At 41.0% G+C, this 12,923-nt stretch overlaps 1 protein-coding gene across 3 annotated transcripts in view; it reads left to right on the top strand.

Moving 5' to 3' along the window:
* Window positions 1-12,923, top strand: part of syt7a (synaptotagmin VIIa) — a 93,854-nt gene that overhangs the window by 39,213 nt on the left and 41,718 nt on the right. For all 3 annotated transcript variants that reach the window (XM_084933582.1, XM_084933583.1, XM_084933584.1), the window contains exon 3: window positions 11,567-11,646. In XM_084933582.1, coding sequence (XP_084789708.1) covers window positions 11,567-11,646 — 80 coding nt within the window. The remainder of the gene's footprint in view (window positions 1-11,566; window positions 11,647-12,923) is intronic.

The raw sequence follows: 12,923 nt of genomic DNA, 5'->3' as shown, positions 1-12,923 counted from the left end.
CTAAATAGCTTTGAGAAGAATGGGTATAAGCTAACAAAAAGGATACCAATAAAGAAAACATAAAGGAACAGATAAATGATTTAGGAATGACCATAGCTAGCTTAAACTGTGGCTATTAGTTAAGGCTTTAGCTAACAGTACAGCTAAAACAATGAAACTGTGAGCTAAAACTAATGGATAAACCATTCAGATAGTTTGCTAAATATTATGATCACTTGTTAATGGAGTATTAGTTGTATTTATAGTTAAATGGCTAAGACAGTTCTCTTACAATCCGATCAATATTTTCGCTAAAAGTAAACAGCTGAAAGTAATCCACATCCACTTTAACATGAATTCTAATGAGGTGCTGTTGATGAAAGGGTTGTTGAGTCCATCTGACAGCCTGTATGAGTACATTAGATGAAATAGGCTGATAAACACTGTAGTAGGGTACTAATTAACCTCCTAAATATGACCATCTAAGCATTTCTAAAGAGTGCTGATACAGCATCAGCACCAGTCCACTCGATGGGAAGAACCAGATCAAAAAGACTGACCTCTGACAGGGGGCATGTCATCGTGATTATGTGGTATGAAATGTGATTGATTAAAGGGAGGCAACCACTCTTTAGACAGCACGAGCGGTATGGGCTGGTGGCACTTTGGCTGACTGATTCTTTTTTTTTTTTAATATATTCACATGCCTCTAAAGTTAATTGGTTTCAGGTTCATCCTGTGCTTGTACAACCGAGGAACACGGGTCACCTATTTCACATTTATTGTTGGCTCCAACTCCTACTTATTTGAGCTCACCATCACACTGCTGTTAAACTTACTGGTCCACAGATGGCAGAATTTGGCACTGCAACAGGCTCCACACACCACATGCCTCACTACATAATATCATTTGTATCGCCAGCAAGGTGACTGTATCTAGATTACTTCTTGATGCCATTACAACATATAGGGAGGAAATGATCTGTGCTGAAATGCAACAGAGGTACAACACAGGCTTTCTATTGTTTGCTTCAGTGGAACATCACATTATATTTGATATTCCACTTTAAAGTAAATGGAGCAGTGAATGACTCCCAGTTTTCTGCTGTGGATGGAGGTAGTTCTGCTGCCACTACCTTGGAAAGTCCCTTAGGTCCTCTCCAGAGCACTGCTGTAAATGGATCTTATTTCCATCCTGTGATAGTGCTGTGCAGCAGCCACAGAGGAGCAGGGGGCTGGGATAGGGGGCCGGCCTTATGACCCTGTGTGGGCAACTGTCCTCACACCACAGTTATTATAGTTGTTTTTTTTTATAGTTCTTATTTGTATTGTTTTTAGGAGCTTATTTCTAGCACTATGTTGGATATGTTATCATCTATAAAACAGAAAGCTTTTTTCTTCTTCTTGCAAATGTCATGCTTTCTAACAATATAAAGAAGAAGGCAGCCAATATCACTGATTTATTTTAATTGGGCCTGGTTTTGATTTAATTAAAAAATGGGGTAATTTTACATTACAATCAAGCTTTTAAGCTAATATTTGATATATGAAAAGAAGGCTAAGAGGCATACACTCACCTGCCCTTTTTTTTTAGGTTTACCTGTTCACATGCTTGTTAATGCCAGTGGCATGGCAGCAACTCAGTGCATTTATACATTTAGACAAGGTCAAGATGGGCTGATCTGAGTATTTCAGAAAATGATGACCTGCTGGGATTTTCCCACACCAACATCTCTACAGAGAAAATGTTCAGTGAGCGGCAGATCTCTGGGTAAAAATACCTTGTCAATGACAGAGGTCAGAGGAAAATGGCCAGACTGCTCCAAGCTGAAAGGAAGCTAACAGGAACTCAAGTCATCACTTGTTATAAAGGTTTGCAGAAGAGCATCTCTGAAATCATAGCACATCAAATCATGAAGCAGATTGGCTACAGCCACAGCAGACCACACTGGGCACCAATGACTACAATTCACACAGGGGCAAAAAACAAAATAAAATATTGAAAAGAAAAATGGCCTGATATGATGAGTCTTAATTGGTCCTTTAACATTCAGATGGTAGGGTCAGAATTAGGCGAAAACAGCATGAAAGCATGGATCCATCCTGCCTTATAGAAACTGTGCAGGCTGGTCATTGTCTAATGGTGTGCAATATATTTTCATGGCTCACTCTGGGTCCCTGAGTGGAAACTACCTGAGTACTGTTGTTGACCACGCCAATCCCTTTAAGACCAGTGTACCCATCTTCTTAAAATAACACACCATGTCACAAAGCTCAGATAATCTCAAGCTAGTTTCTTGAAAATAGCAGTACTCTAATGGCCTCCAGTCACCAGATCTCAATCCAGTAAAGCACCTTTGAGGACTGGTTCCAGCCCGTTGTTTAATCTATGCAATGAAGAATTAAGATAGTTCTGAAGGAAAACAAGTTGCCTCCTTACAGGAGCTTGGCGGGGAGAGCATGGGGTGGAAAATGGGCAGGCAGATTAGAAACTGGAAAGCATTTTTCCCTTAGTAGGTGGCAACCAGCTTGAGAGCGCAGGTGAGCCGAGTTTGAAGGCGTGGTCCAGAAACTTTCCACAGGGCAAGGAAATTAAAGAGACGCGTTTCCAGCTGTCTTCGCACCAGGCAACTCACCAGAGAAACAGAACAGAAAGCAAGGTTAAGAATTTCACAGAGAAAGGAACCGTGAGAGACTACTACAAACCCTGATTACCACCAACGAAGAGGCAACAATTCCGCTTGAGCCGGTCTTTAATACTGCATCCTTGATGAGCTGATGAGAAACAGGTGCACAAGCTCCAGAAAACTAGAAAAACCAGCCTACTGCTCCACCTGAGAAGTGCCAGGAAACCAGGTCTGACATGAGGGTATTTGTCAAGAGGAAAATAGGTATTATAATACTGTGCCATTAATTTGTGAAGGCTAAAGAAAACTTCTCAGGCTCATATAAACAAGACTTTGTCTAAATTGACAAACCTAAAAAACTGTGCCTCAGACACAGGATGACCATCTCATTGAAGATACCAATTTGCGTACTTAAGTTTTTTCTTATCTGTGCATTTTACACTGTTTACATCAGAGCGTGTGCTTTTGTGCGTGTGTGTGGTGTGGTGGGGGGTTATACAGAGTGGCATTAAGATGTTAATTAAGGCCTTTGTAGTCTTTGGACCACTTATTTTGAGAAAAATGTCAGCCGCCCACTGGTGTGAAACCACATTAAACGCAGACGGTTGATGTACAAAATAATTAAGTGTGACTGAGATGAATGGCGGTCATTTGCATTGATGAGAAACTTGTTATTGGTAAAACAGCGCACTTTGACGAAGCACAAAAACTGCTAATCTTGTTCAAAATCATTTTCCCACGTTATCTTATCGTCTTCAAAATGCCTATTTTGTATATGGGGCTAACAACAATGAAGGCTTGGCAGCTATATAATCTGTTGTTCTAACATAAATTGCTCTACAAAAGGTTTCCGCATCCTCTCTTAGCTGGAGCTCTTTATCTCTGTTATTTTCCGTGGCAGCGCCGTATTGCCTGAAAGCATGAGTAGAGTGCACATACAGTATAATTTGCTTTATCACAGTAACTTCCAACTAAGCCCTGTTATTTTAAATACCTGTAAAATATAGTATGCTACAAAATCACACAGGCTTTTGTTTTTTTTATTCACATGATACTGTCATTAGGAAAAAGCTCTCAGCATTCGATCATTTGATGCTCATTTTATCTAAAGCCACCACGGGCCAGTCCATGTCTAAAACTCTAAGTTTTGATATTTCTGAGTGTACTCTTTGACAGTGTCAGCTTTCATAAAAACAAATGTTTGCCTGAAGCTTCACGTGTCAGTTGCGAGTGGGCCCATGCCACTTTCGCTTATGATTCATAGGTTAATAGACAAGACATTTTGGGCGAGTGTTGCTTTCGGTGTTTTAGAGCTGGCAACCAGTGCAGTGGGTTTTTATTTAAAAAGTCCTCATGTGCAGTCATCCTGAAGCCTCCTTCTTGCTTAGCTCTCTGTTATTTAAGCCCCCTGGAAGTATTACAAATTGAATGCTTCTCCTTAGGCTGCCTGTTTGCTCATGGCTGTTTATAAACTCGCTGGCATCAATTTATATTTTTTTAATATTTGCTTTTTTAGTCAAGTAATTATTCTGTGCTCTTCCATCCTGACAACTAAAGGAAGTACAGACGATAATGCAGTGATGAGCTCGTGCGTTGAGAAGCTGAGGACTGTCAGCGGGGGCTTGTGTTGTAGGTGTTGGGAGAGATTTTGAGATATCAGAGGTGATGCAGCTAACATCTGTTTGGGCAGCAGTGGCTGTTTGGCATTCAGAAACTCTCCGCCTGCTCCTGTGAGCCCTGTGCCGTTTGATCCATGACATAGTTGTGAGTGAGGTTGAGATTGGACCTGACCACAGTCGCAGTCTGATTCAGTCCCTGTTGGGCTTGTATCAACAACATTCGGCACTTTGCTTGCATTAAGTGGGTGTCAGGAGTTCACAGTCATTAATGGGATGATAGTAATTACATTCATCGGAGGAGGGGGGAGATGTGAAAATTGATAATTGCAGAATTTCAAAAGGAGAATTGTCACAATCATCGGGAAAATTACAGTAACTGCACTGTATGTAAATGTTTGGATTCTTGACCTGTCACGTTCAATGACGGAAAGCGGTGTCGGTTCTTTCTGTTTCTTATCCTTCCGCCATTACATACTTCTTTATGTCAGAAAATACTACAGGTACACATACATATATAAAAATGTTTTGATAGATGCTAAAAACTCAGTGATCACTTGATGATTTAGCAGCAGACGACCATTTTAATAGTGCACTCCTCTCTAATTATGGTGTGATGTGGGTAATATTGAGCGAGCATGTAGACTCTTGCTGCCTGCTAATTCACAGCAAACAAACACAGCTGGGTGTTGGAAGGCAGTGCACTGCCAGCAGAGACAGAGAGAGTGGTAGTTTCACTCAGTCTCCTCTCATGTGTTCCTTCAAGAAAACCCTCAGCTTTACCCTGGGCAGTCCAGCATCAAGCCTTTGTTCACTCGTCTGCACTCACTTATCTGATGGAGCAAATACAGAAAACAAAGAGAATCGGCAAGTTAATAAGTAGTAGTTAATAATTCAGAATAGCCTGTACAGTCTTAATTCGCTCTGTTTTAGACAAAAATAAGACAAAAGAAGACGTAGCTTACTGAACAACAAGAAACAGCAAGTCTTACAAATTAGATGAGAAAACTCAGTTTTGGGTAAGGTGGCTAATTAAAAGGAGTACGGTAGAGTAAACATTGACTCAATTATATCAGTTATATCGATGACGAAAGTAAATACATGTGTCTATGTTTGTGTGTGTGGGCTGAATTAGTTCGTTGGTCATGTAGCTCAGACACTGTCTCTCTGGAGGCAGCTGGCAAATTACACTATATTGCCAAAAGTATTCACTCAGCCAATCAAATTATTGAATTCAGGTGTGCCAATCCCTTCCATGGATACAGGTCTATGAAATCAAGCACCTAGGCGTTAGACTGCTTCTACAAACATTTGTGAAAGAATAGGTCACTCTAAAATCACAGAGCGGGGTGAGCAGATGCAGAGGTGCATAGAGGTCGCCAACTTTCTGCAGAGTCAATCGCTACAGACCTCCAAAGTTCACGTGGCTATTAGATTAGCTGAAGGACAGTGTATAGACTGTGTATTCTTCATGGAATGGGTTTCCATGGCCAAGCAGCTGCATCTAAGTCTTACATCACTAAGCGAAATGCACAGCGTCGGATGCAGTGGTGTAAAGGACGTTACCACTGGACTCACTGGCGAGCAGTGGAGATGTGTTTTCTGGAGTGACGAATCACACTTCTTCGTCTGGCAGTCCAGGGCAACGGTACTTGTCTGACTGCATTGTGCCAAAGTTTGGTGGAGCGGGGATTATAGTGTTGTGGTTGTTTTTCAGGAGTTGGGCTCAGCCCCTTAGTTCCAGTGAAAGGAACTCTTAATGCTTCAGCATACCAAGACATTTCACGCTCCCAACTTTGTGGGAACAGTTTGGAGATGGTCTCTTCCTGTTTCAACAAAAGTGCACACCCATGCACAAAGCAAAATTCAAGTCTGGAGTGGAAGAACTTTACTGGCCTGCACAGAGTCCTGATCTCAACCTGCCAGAACACCTTTGGGATGAATTACAGCAGATTGCAATTAGCTTCTGGAAGAGAGGTGAAAATTCACATAAACACTCTCCTAAACCTTGTGGAAAGCCTTCACAGAAGAGTTGAATTGGTTAAAGCTGCAAACCCATATTTATTTAACCATTATTTATACGGGTATTCTCATTTAGACTCAATATCTCATTTACAAATGACCTGTTTCAGATGGCATAGAAAAATTACAACAGTAAAAAAAGCAACAATAAAATAGCTCAAATTGTCTAATGTTTACATGGTCATATCACTATATTGAACCCTGAATATTCTATCATATAAAAACCTCTTCTTCTCCAAAAAAGGGCATCCAGCGAGTTTTCAAGACATGATGAAGCATGAAAGACTACATGTCTAGAATGAATGGTTAGCCAATAGTTGACATATATGCTGGTTTTCCTTAATAAATTTCCCCAAATTTAATAAGTGACAGCTCAAAAACTAAAAAGATTGAAAGCCTTAGGGCTATAGATAAGAGTTACTTGGAACATTTTTGAAATTTTAATAAGCTTGCTTATCCTTGCTCCCCTACCCAGAGAGAAAACCACAGCAAATACTTATAATCAACGAATGAATAACAGCATCAGAAAAAGGAGCCAATGGCAGTGATTCTATTAAACCTGTTGTAAAGCTTTTAAATTCCAATTTTGCAATATTTAATGCAACAGAAATGAATCATCCACATGAAGGTTATAAAAAGGGCAGCTCTTCATTAGGAATGAAAAACAAACTGAGGCATCCAGTATTGAGATGCAGTATTTTGCTAATGTCACCTGACCTGACTCAATTTGTTTTTTCCACTCACTCAAATTTAAACACATTATTTTGGCCTGATTTAAAGAACTCGCTGTCTTCTTATCCTGAGAGTGGCTTGCTTTAGTCCTTGATAAAAAAGACCTTCAAAATGGCTTCAACAAAATTATGTTTTATTTGCAGAATTGAGGGGACAAACTGCCAGGCGCTTGCATAATCTGCAGCAACATAAAGTGGCACAATAAAACTTAAAAGCACAATGCATCCAAAAAACTCAGGATTTAGGGCCCGCTGTCACTCTTGAACTCTTTTACAGGCATTTAAATGATATATATTGCAAAATTATGTTTCCATCAGTAAAGTTTATGAACACATTACTAAAACTAATTGAGACAGCTGAGAGAAGCCAGAGCTGATAAAGAACAAGACATTGCCTATTTATTCAACCAAAAGTATTATTTTACTTTCAATGCTGATTATGTAATATTTGAAAATGTTTGCTAATTGCCTAATTACTCTTCTTTTTTGGAGAGCCTTGGGTTCTTAGTTCCACTACGTCCTGCTCTACAGCCCTTCTATATTCCAATAATTTAATTTGTAACCTGCTCTGCTGCAGTTTGATTGTTAAAACGTATTAGTGGATTGTTTTTTTCTTCTAAGTGGAGCCTCAGTGCAATTTGGGTATCTCTTATAATTGCTTCATCATAAGAGTTGGAACTATTATGAAGTAATGGCACAGAGCCAGACGCCACCCAATACTATGATCGTTGTAAACTCCCTGCTATTAAAGAAGACAAAAAACAATTTTTTTTTCAGCCGCCATTTGCAGTATTGATTTTCTTCATTATTTCTCGTCTCGTGTCTGTGCCGTTGTATTCATCACTATTTTTGTAGCCTCCACACCTCCCATGAAGGCAGAAGCGTGTTTGCCATCCATTCTTGTGAATGAGCCGAAGGAAGAGTGAAGAGGAGACGGATTTGAAGCTGCGCGTGTGTGTGTGCACGTGCACGGAAAGACAGATGTGTGTTTGCCACTCAGTGCCCACTGCAGAGTGTTCGACTCTTTCCTTGTTTTCACATCCAACCCGCTCGGGACTATCTGTCACTCATTGCTTCACTCAGTTCACTATTTGCACCTGTCCCCCCTCCTCCCATCTCTTTGTCTCTCACGCTGTTCTGCACCGCCTTTGTTTTCTCTCCTTTCTGGTAGCATCTTCGGTTTCTTTTCTTTTTTTTCCAAATTTGATTTCTATTTTCAGCCCTCAGCCCTCTTTCTGTACTGGACTCTCACACATCATCTGTGTCTTCCCACCTTCCTGAAAATTTCACGATAGCATTGAATGATGCATGAGTTTCCTTTGATAGTTTGTCCTCGCTTCACAGAAATACAGACAGTTCTGCCTTCCCAGAAATGATCGTTCAAGAATACTGTGTTTGCCTATGTGCAAGTATTTGTATAGGGAATGGTGTAAGAAATCATAATCGCTGGTTTTAGGTCTCTAGCCAGCATGTCATATCAAAAATGTGCTTTAAAAGTTCATGAATAGGCTGAGGACATGTGCTCAGTGCAGCTCTGTGTCTATAATAACAGCTACATACACCTCTTGTATGCAGCTGTTCAGCGAGTCATCCTGTCAGATCAGTCTTTATTTATTTGGGGACCTTTCCAATTTAGGTTAGCGCTGATTATACAATAGGCGAGTGGCTTTGTTTCACTGTGTGCAATGGATATTATCAGTAGAGCTGTGTGGGCTTTATCATTTTTTCTCAGCAGTGTTATTGTCAACACTGGCTTTGTAACTAGTTCAACAGGATCCAAAGCCACAGTGTCAGTTTGCCTGCTGGGATTCAGTATATAGATTCTGACACATTTGCATTTCCATATAGACTCACTTTGTCTGAGCATCAATCATGTAGAAGTGAGTCAGTCCAGAGGCAGTCAGAATATGTGGTTGATTTTTCCTTTGTGTTTTCTCTACATGTTAGTAAGATCAAAATTATGATTAGTTTTGTTATCAAAGCAAATGTGTTTTCAAAATGACTTGGAAAAATACACTCACCAACCACTTTTAGATCTAGATTTGATTTACCATGGTAGTACTGGGTACAGGACCCCCTTTTGCTTTCAGAACTGCCTTATTTTTTCATGGCATAGAGTTAACAGGTGCTGGAAACATTCCTATGTTGACACGATAACATCGCATAGATTTGGGGAATGCATACCCATGATGATAATCTTCCTTTACTGATTGGATTGTGATCTGGTGACTATGGACTGATTTGAGTACAGTGTACACACCGTCACGTTCAAGAAACCAGTTTGAGAAGATCTGCGCTCTTTGGCATATTGTGCTGTCTTCAGGAGATGGGCCCACTGTGGTCATAAAAAGATGGATATGGTCAGTAGCAATACTCAGGTAGGCTATGGCATTCAAAAGATGCTCAGTTTGTACTAATGGATCCAAAGTTCTGCCAAGAAAATCTCTTCCAAACCAACAGACCACCACCAGCTTGAAATGTTGTTACGAGGCTGGACTGATCTGTGCTTTCATGCTGTTTACAGCACATTCTAACCCTGCCATCTGAACTGTTGCAGCACAAATGGAAACTCGCAAGACCAGACAACAATTTTCCGATCTTCTAGTGTTTTTGTAGTCGTTGGTGCCCAGTGTGGTCTGCTGCTGCTGTAGCCAACCTGCTTCAAGGTTCAATGTGCTATCATTTCAGAGATGCTCTTCTGCAAACCTTTGTAACAAGTGATTATTTGAGCTATGGTTGCCTTCCTATCAGCTTGAAGCAGTTTGGCCATTCTCCTCTGACCTCTGATGTCAACAAGACATTTTTGTTAGGATGCCTGGGTCGTTCACCCAGGTTTTTTGAGTTTATTATATTATATATCATTTCTATTCTTTGGTTTCTTTGTTAGACTTCTGTCTTATGGTTTATGTCTCTGTGTAATCCTTGCTGTCTCCCCTGTCTGCTATATCCCCGTGTCCAGTCAGTGTCTGTGTCTGCCCTGGTCCCACGTCTCTGGTCCCACGTCTCTGTTCCCACGTCTCTGTTCCCTCTGTTGTAGTGCCTGCCTGTGAGTCTGTGTCTGTAAGTTTGCGTCTCTGTGTTTTGTTTCCTGTTTTACTTTGAAAGTCTGTCTCATGTAAATGCATCTGGTTTTGCTTCCTTTGTCTCGTTAGGCCTGATTTGCCCCAGCTGTGTTTCCCTCCTGTTACCCATTCCCTGATTGCTCCCTCTGTGTATTTAAGCCCTGTGTTTCTCTGTGTCTGTGTTGTGATCTACCGTTTACTATGCTGTGTGTTCTGTCTGCTTGCCTGAGTTTATTTGGAGTCTCAGTTTTGTTACCTTTTTGAGTTCAGCATTAAAGCTGTTTTGAGTTCACCTTTTGCCTCCGAGCATCTGCACTTTGGGTCCACCATTCCTGCCTGCACACAGCCCTCACATAACAATTTTCACCCAGAGATCTGCTGCTCACTGACTATTTTCTCTTTTTTTGGGAGATTATCTGTAAACCCTGGAGATGGCTGTCTGGGAAAATCCCAGTAGATAAATGCTCAGACCAGCCCATCTGAAACCAAGAACTATGTCACATTCGAAGTCACTTCAATCACCTTTCTTCCTCATTCTAATGCTTAGTGTGATCTTCAGCAGGACGTCGACTTTACTTGCCTAAATGCACCGTGTTGCTGCTTTGTAATTAGCTGGGCTAATCTGGCTACCAGATTCTAGCTTTTCATGGCTACTAGAGCGAAATGTAACAAGGAGATAGGAGAATCCTATCCATCCTATCCTCAATGTGTATCAGAGCATCACTTTCAGAGTTGGATTCACTGTATTTTGTGGGATAGGGACATTTCAGACTGATCTCCCCCCTTATTCCACTTCCAGCAAAGTGTCAATAGAGCTTACCTTCAGTATGACATATGTGAAACACCTTTAATTGAAATGAGCTTTTCCAGAAGAATGCCCACAGCCGACCTCACTTTTTGGTTACTGCAGGTCATGAGCTAGCTATTTGAAATAAGGCTTTTGCAGGACTTTCAAGAGGCTTCTCTGCAACACCCAGCAGATTACCTTCAACAGGCAATTGCCATGTAAATTTTTAGGGTGGTGCGAATAATAGTCATAGTCAGGAATGGTTCTTCACTGCAGATTTGATTTGACTTTGATTAGTGTAATCAGTAGACCAAGAAGTAAAGGACCAATGGCACGGTTTTCCTGAGATAACAGGAGACGCATTCGCACTTGAAATTAGTACAGCAAAACCACAGCTTCAAAGGACAAATCTAAGCTAACCTTTTGTTTCTCTGCTTTCTGTCATCCCCTCCCTCCGCTTGGCTCAAGGGGGAGACGCATAAGCCAGGAGTGGAAACAACAGACACTCCAGTCTCATAGTCATAGTCAGAAATGGCTCTTCACTGCAGATATGATTTGACTTTGATTAGTGTAATCAGGAGACCGTGAGGTAAAGGACTGATGACACAGTGTTCCTGAGATAACAGGAGAGGCATTTACATTTCATTTTAGGACAGAAAAAAAACACGGCTTCAAAAGGAGAAATCTAAGCTAACCTTTGGTTTTTATTATTTTTCTGTCATCCCCCTGCTCTTGGCTCAAGGGGAAGAGGAATAAGCCAGGAGTGGAAACAGCAGACACTCCAGACTCGGCACGTGGGCGAGGGGAGAAGAAAGCCATCAAGTAAGTGCCTGGTAACTGGTATGGGTAGAAAAATCTGGTGATAATGAAGTCCATTTGGTTCAGCTTCAAGTCCCTCGATGTACACTACACAAAAAAAGAAAGAGAGCCCACGTTGTTCTATCCTGAAGAGGGCAATCTCTACAAGAGCATGTTCAGGAGGCATTAAATGAAAGGTTAGTGATTTAATCAGTAAAGATTAAATCTGCATTATCTTACCTGTGAAGCTTTTGGCTGGACGAGTCTGCTCCTGCACTTATCTTATTGGATGTAAGACAGGTCTCCTTTAAGTGCCGCACATCTGCATCACTTAAGACGGTTCAGGGTCAAGTAAAACAAGCGGGGACTCGAGCATTCACAGTGAAATGCTCAGGAGGATGTTTTTTTCTTGCAGGGGCTCAAACTAGTATTAAGGTATTTTCTGTTCTTGATAAAACAAGGCCATAGGTCAGTACCAGAAAATGTCAGATTCATAATTCAGAGTATTCCACTTTATTCCACAAAATGCCTCTGTTAACCTGCTCATCACTTCTTTTCTCCTGTAGCCTGATTTCGCTCCAGCTTATTTTTCCGTGTGTGCCGTGTTTTTATTTTCCGTTTGAACGGTTTTGAGCACTAAAGACGAGCTTCTGTGAATGTATTCTGACTTGGGTTGTTTTAAACTCTTAATTTCTTGCATTTTCTCTCTCACTGGCTCCAGCAGCATCGCTGTGCTCTGTTGATCATTTCAGCTTTGAACTCCTTCTCTTTGTGTATCGCCTTTCTCTCCCGCTCTGTCCCCGCGCTGCAGCTCTGACCACTGCTGTGTGATTTGTATGACATCAGTGATTCTGCTCACCTTTTTCTCCCCTTCTATGACTGTCTGCAGTTTACCTCTCTGCCTTCTGTCTCATGTGTTCACGCTTTCTCACTGCTCACGCGAAGGACGGGGGCCAGACTTCTTAATGTTTACTCAAATGTCTCTCATCAGTGGTACCATGCTTAATGAACAGAATGTAATCACATGCTGTATGTATTCATCAGAGTATAATTCTTCTCTTGCTCTATCTCCTTTTTTTTCTGTCTCTGTGTCTTTGTTACAGTACATTGCTATGAACAGCTTTCAGTGAATGCCTTTTTCCTCCAGGCTGCTGGTTTTTTTTTTTTTAATTATTATTTATTTATTTACTTTTCAGTCACACCACTATGGTGGCTTGTTTACTTCAGATAGAAAGATAGAAATGAATCTGGACTTGTTTTGTTTCAAACTCCCATTTGACGCAGCTCTAAGAACAACCCTC

Source organism: Perissodus microlepis, chromosome 7 (genome assembly GCF_051167445.1).
Source record: "Perissodus microlepis isolate ML-2025 ecotype Zambia chromosome 7, ASM5116744v1, whole genome shotgun sequence".
Lineage (NCBI taxonomy): Eukaryota > Metazoa > Chordata > Actinopteri > Cichliformes > Cichlidae > Perissodus > Perissodus microlepis.
The sequence above is the reverse complement of the archived record's forward strand: the minus strand, read 5'-3'. Positions and strand labels throughout refer to the sequence as shown.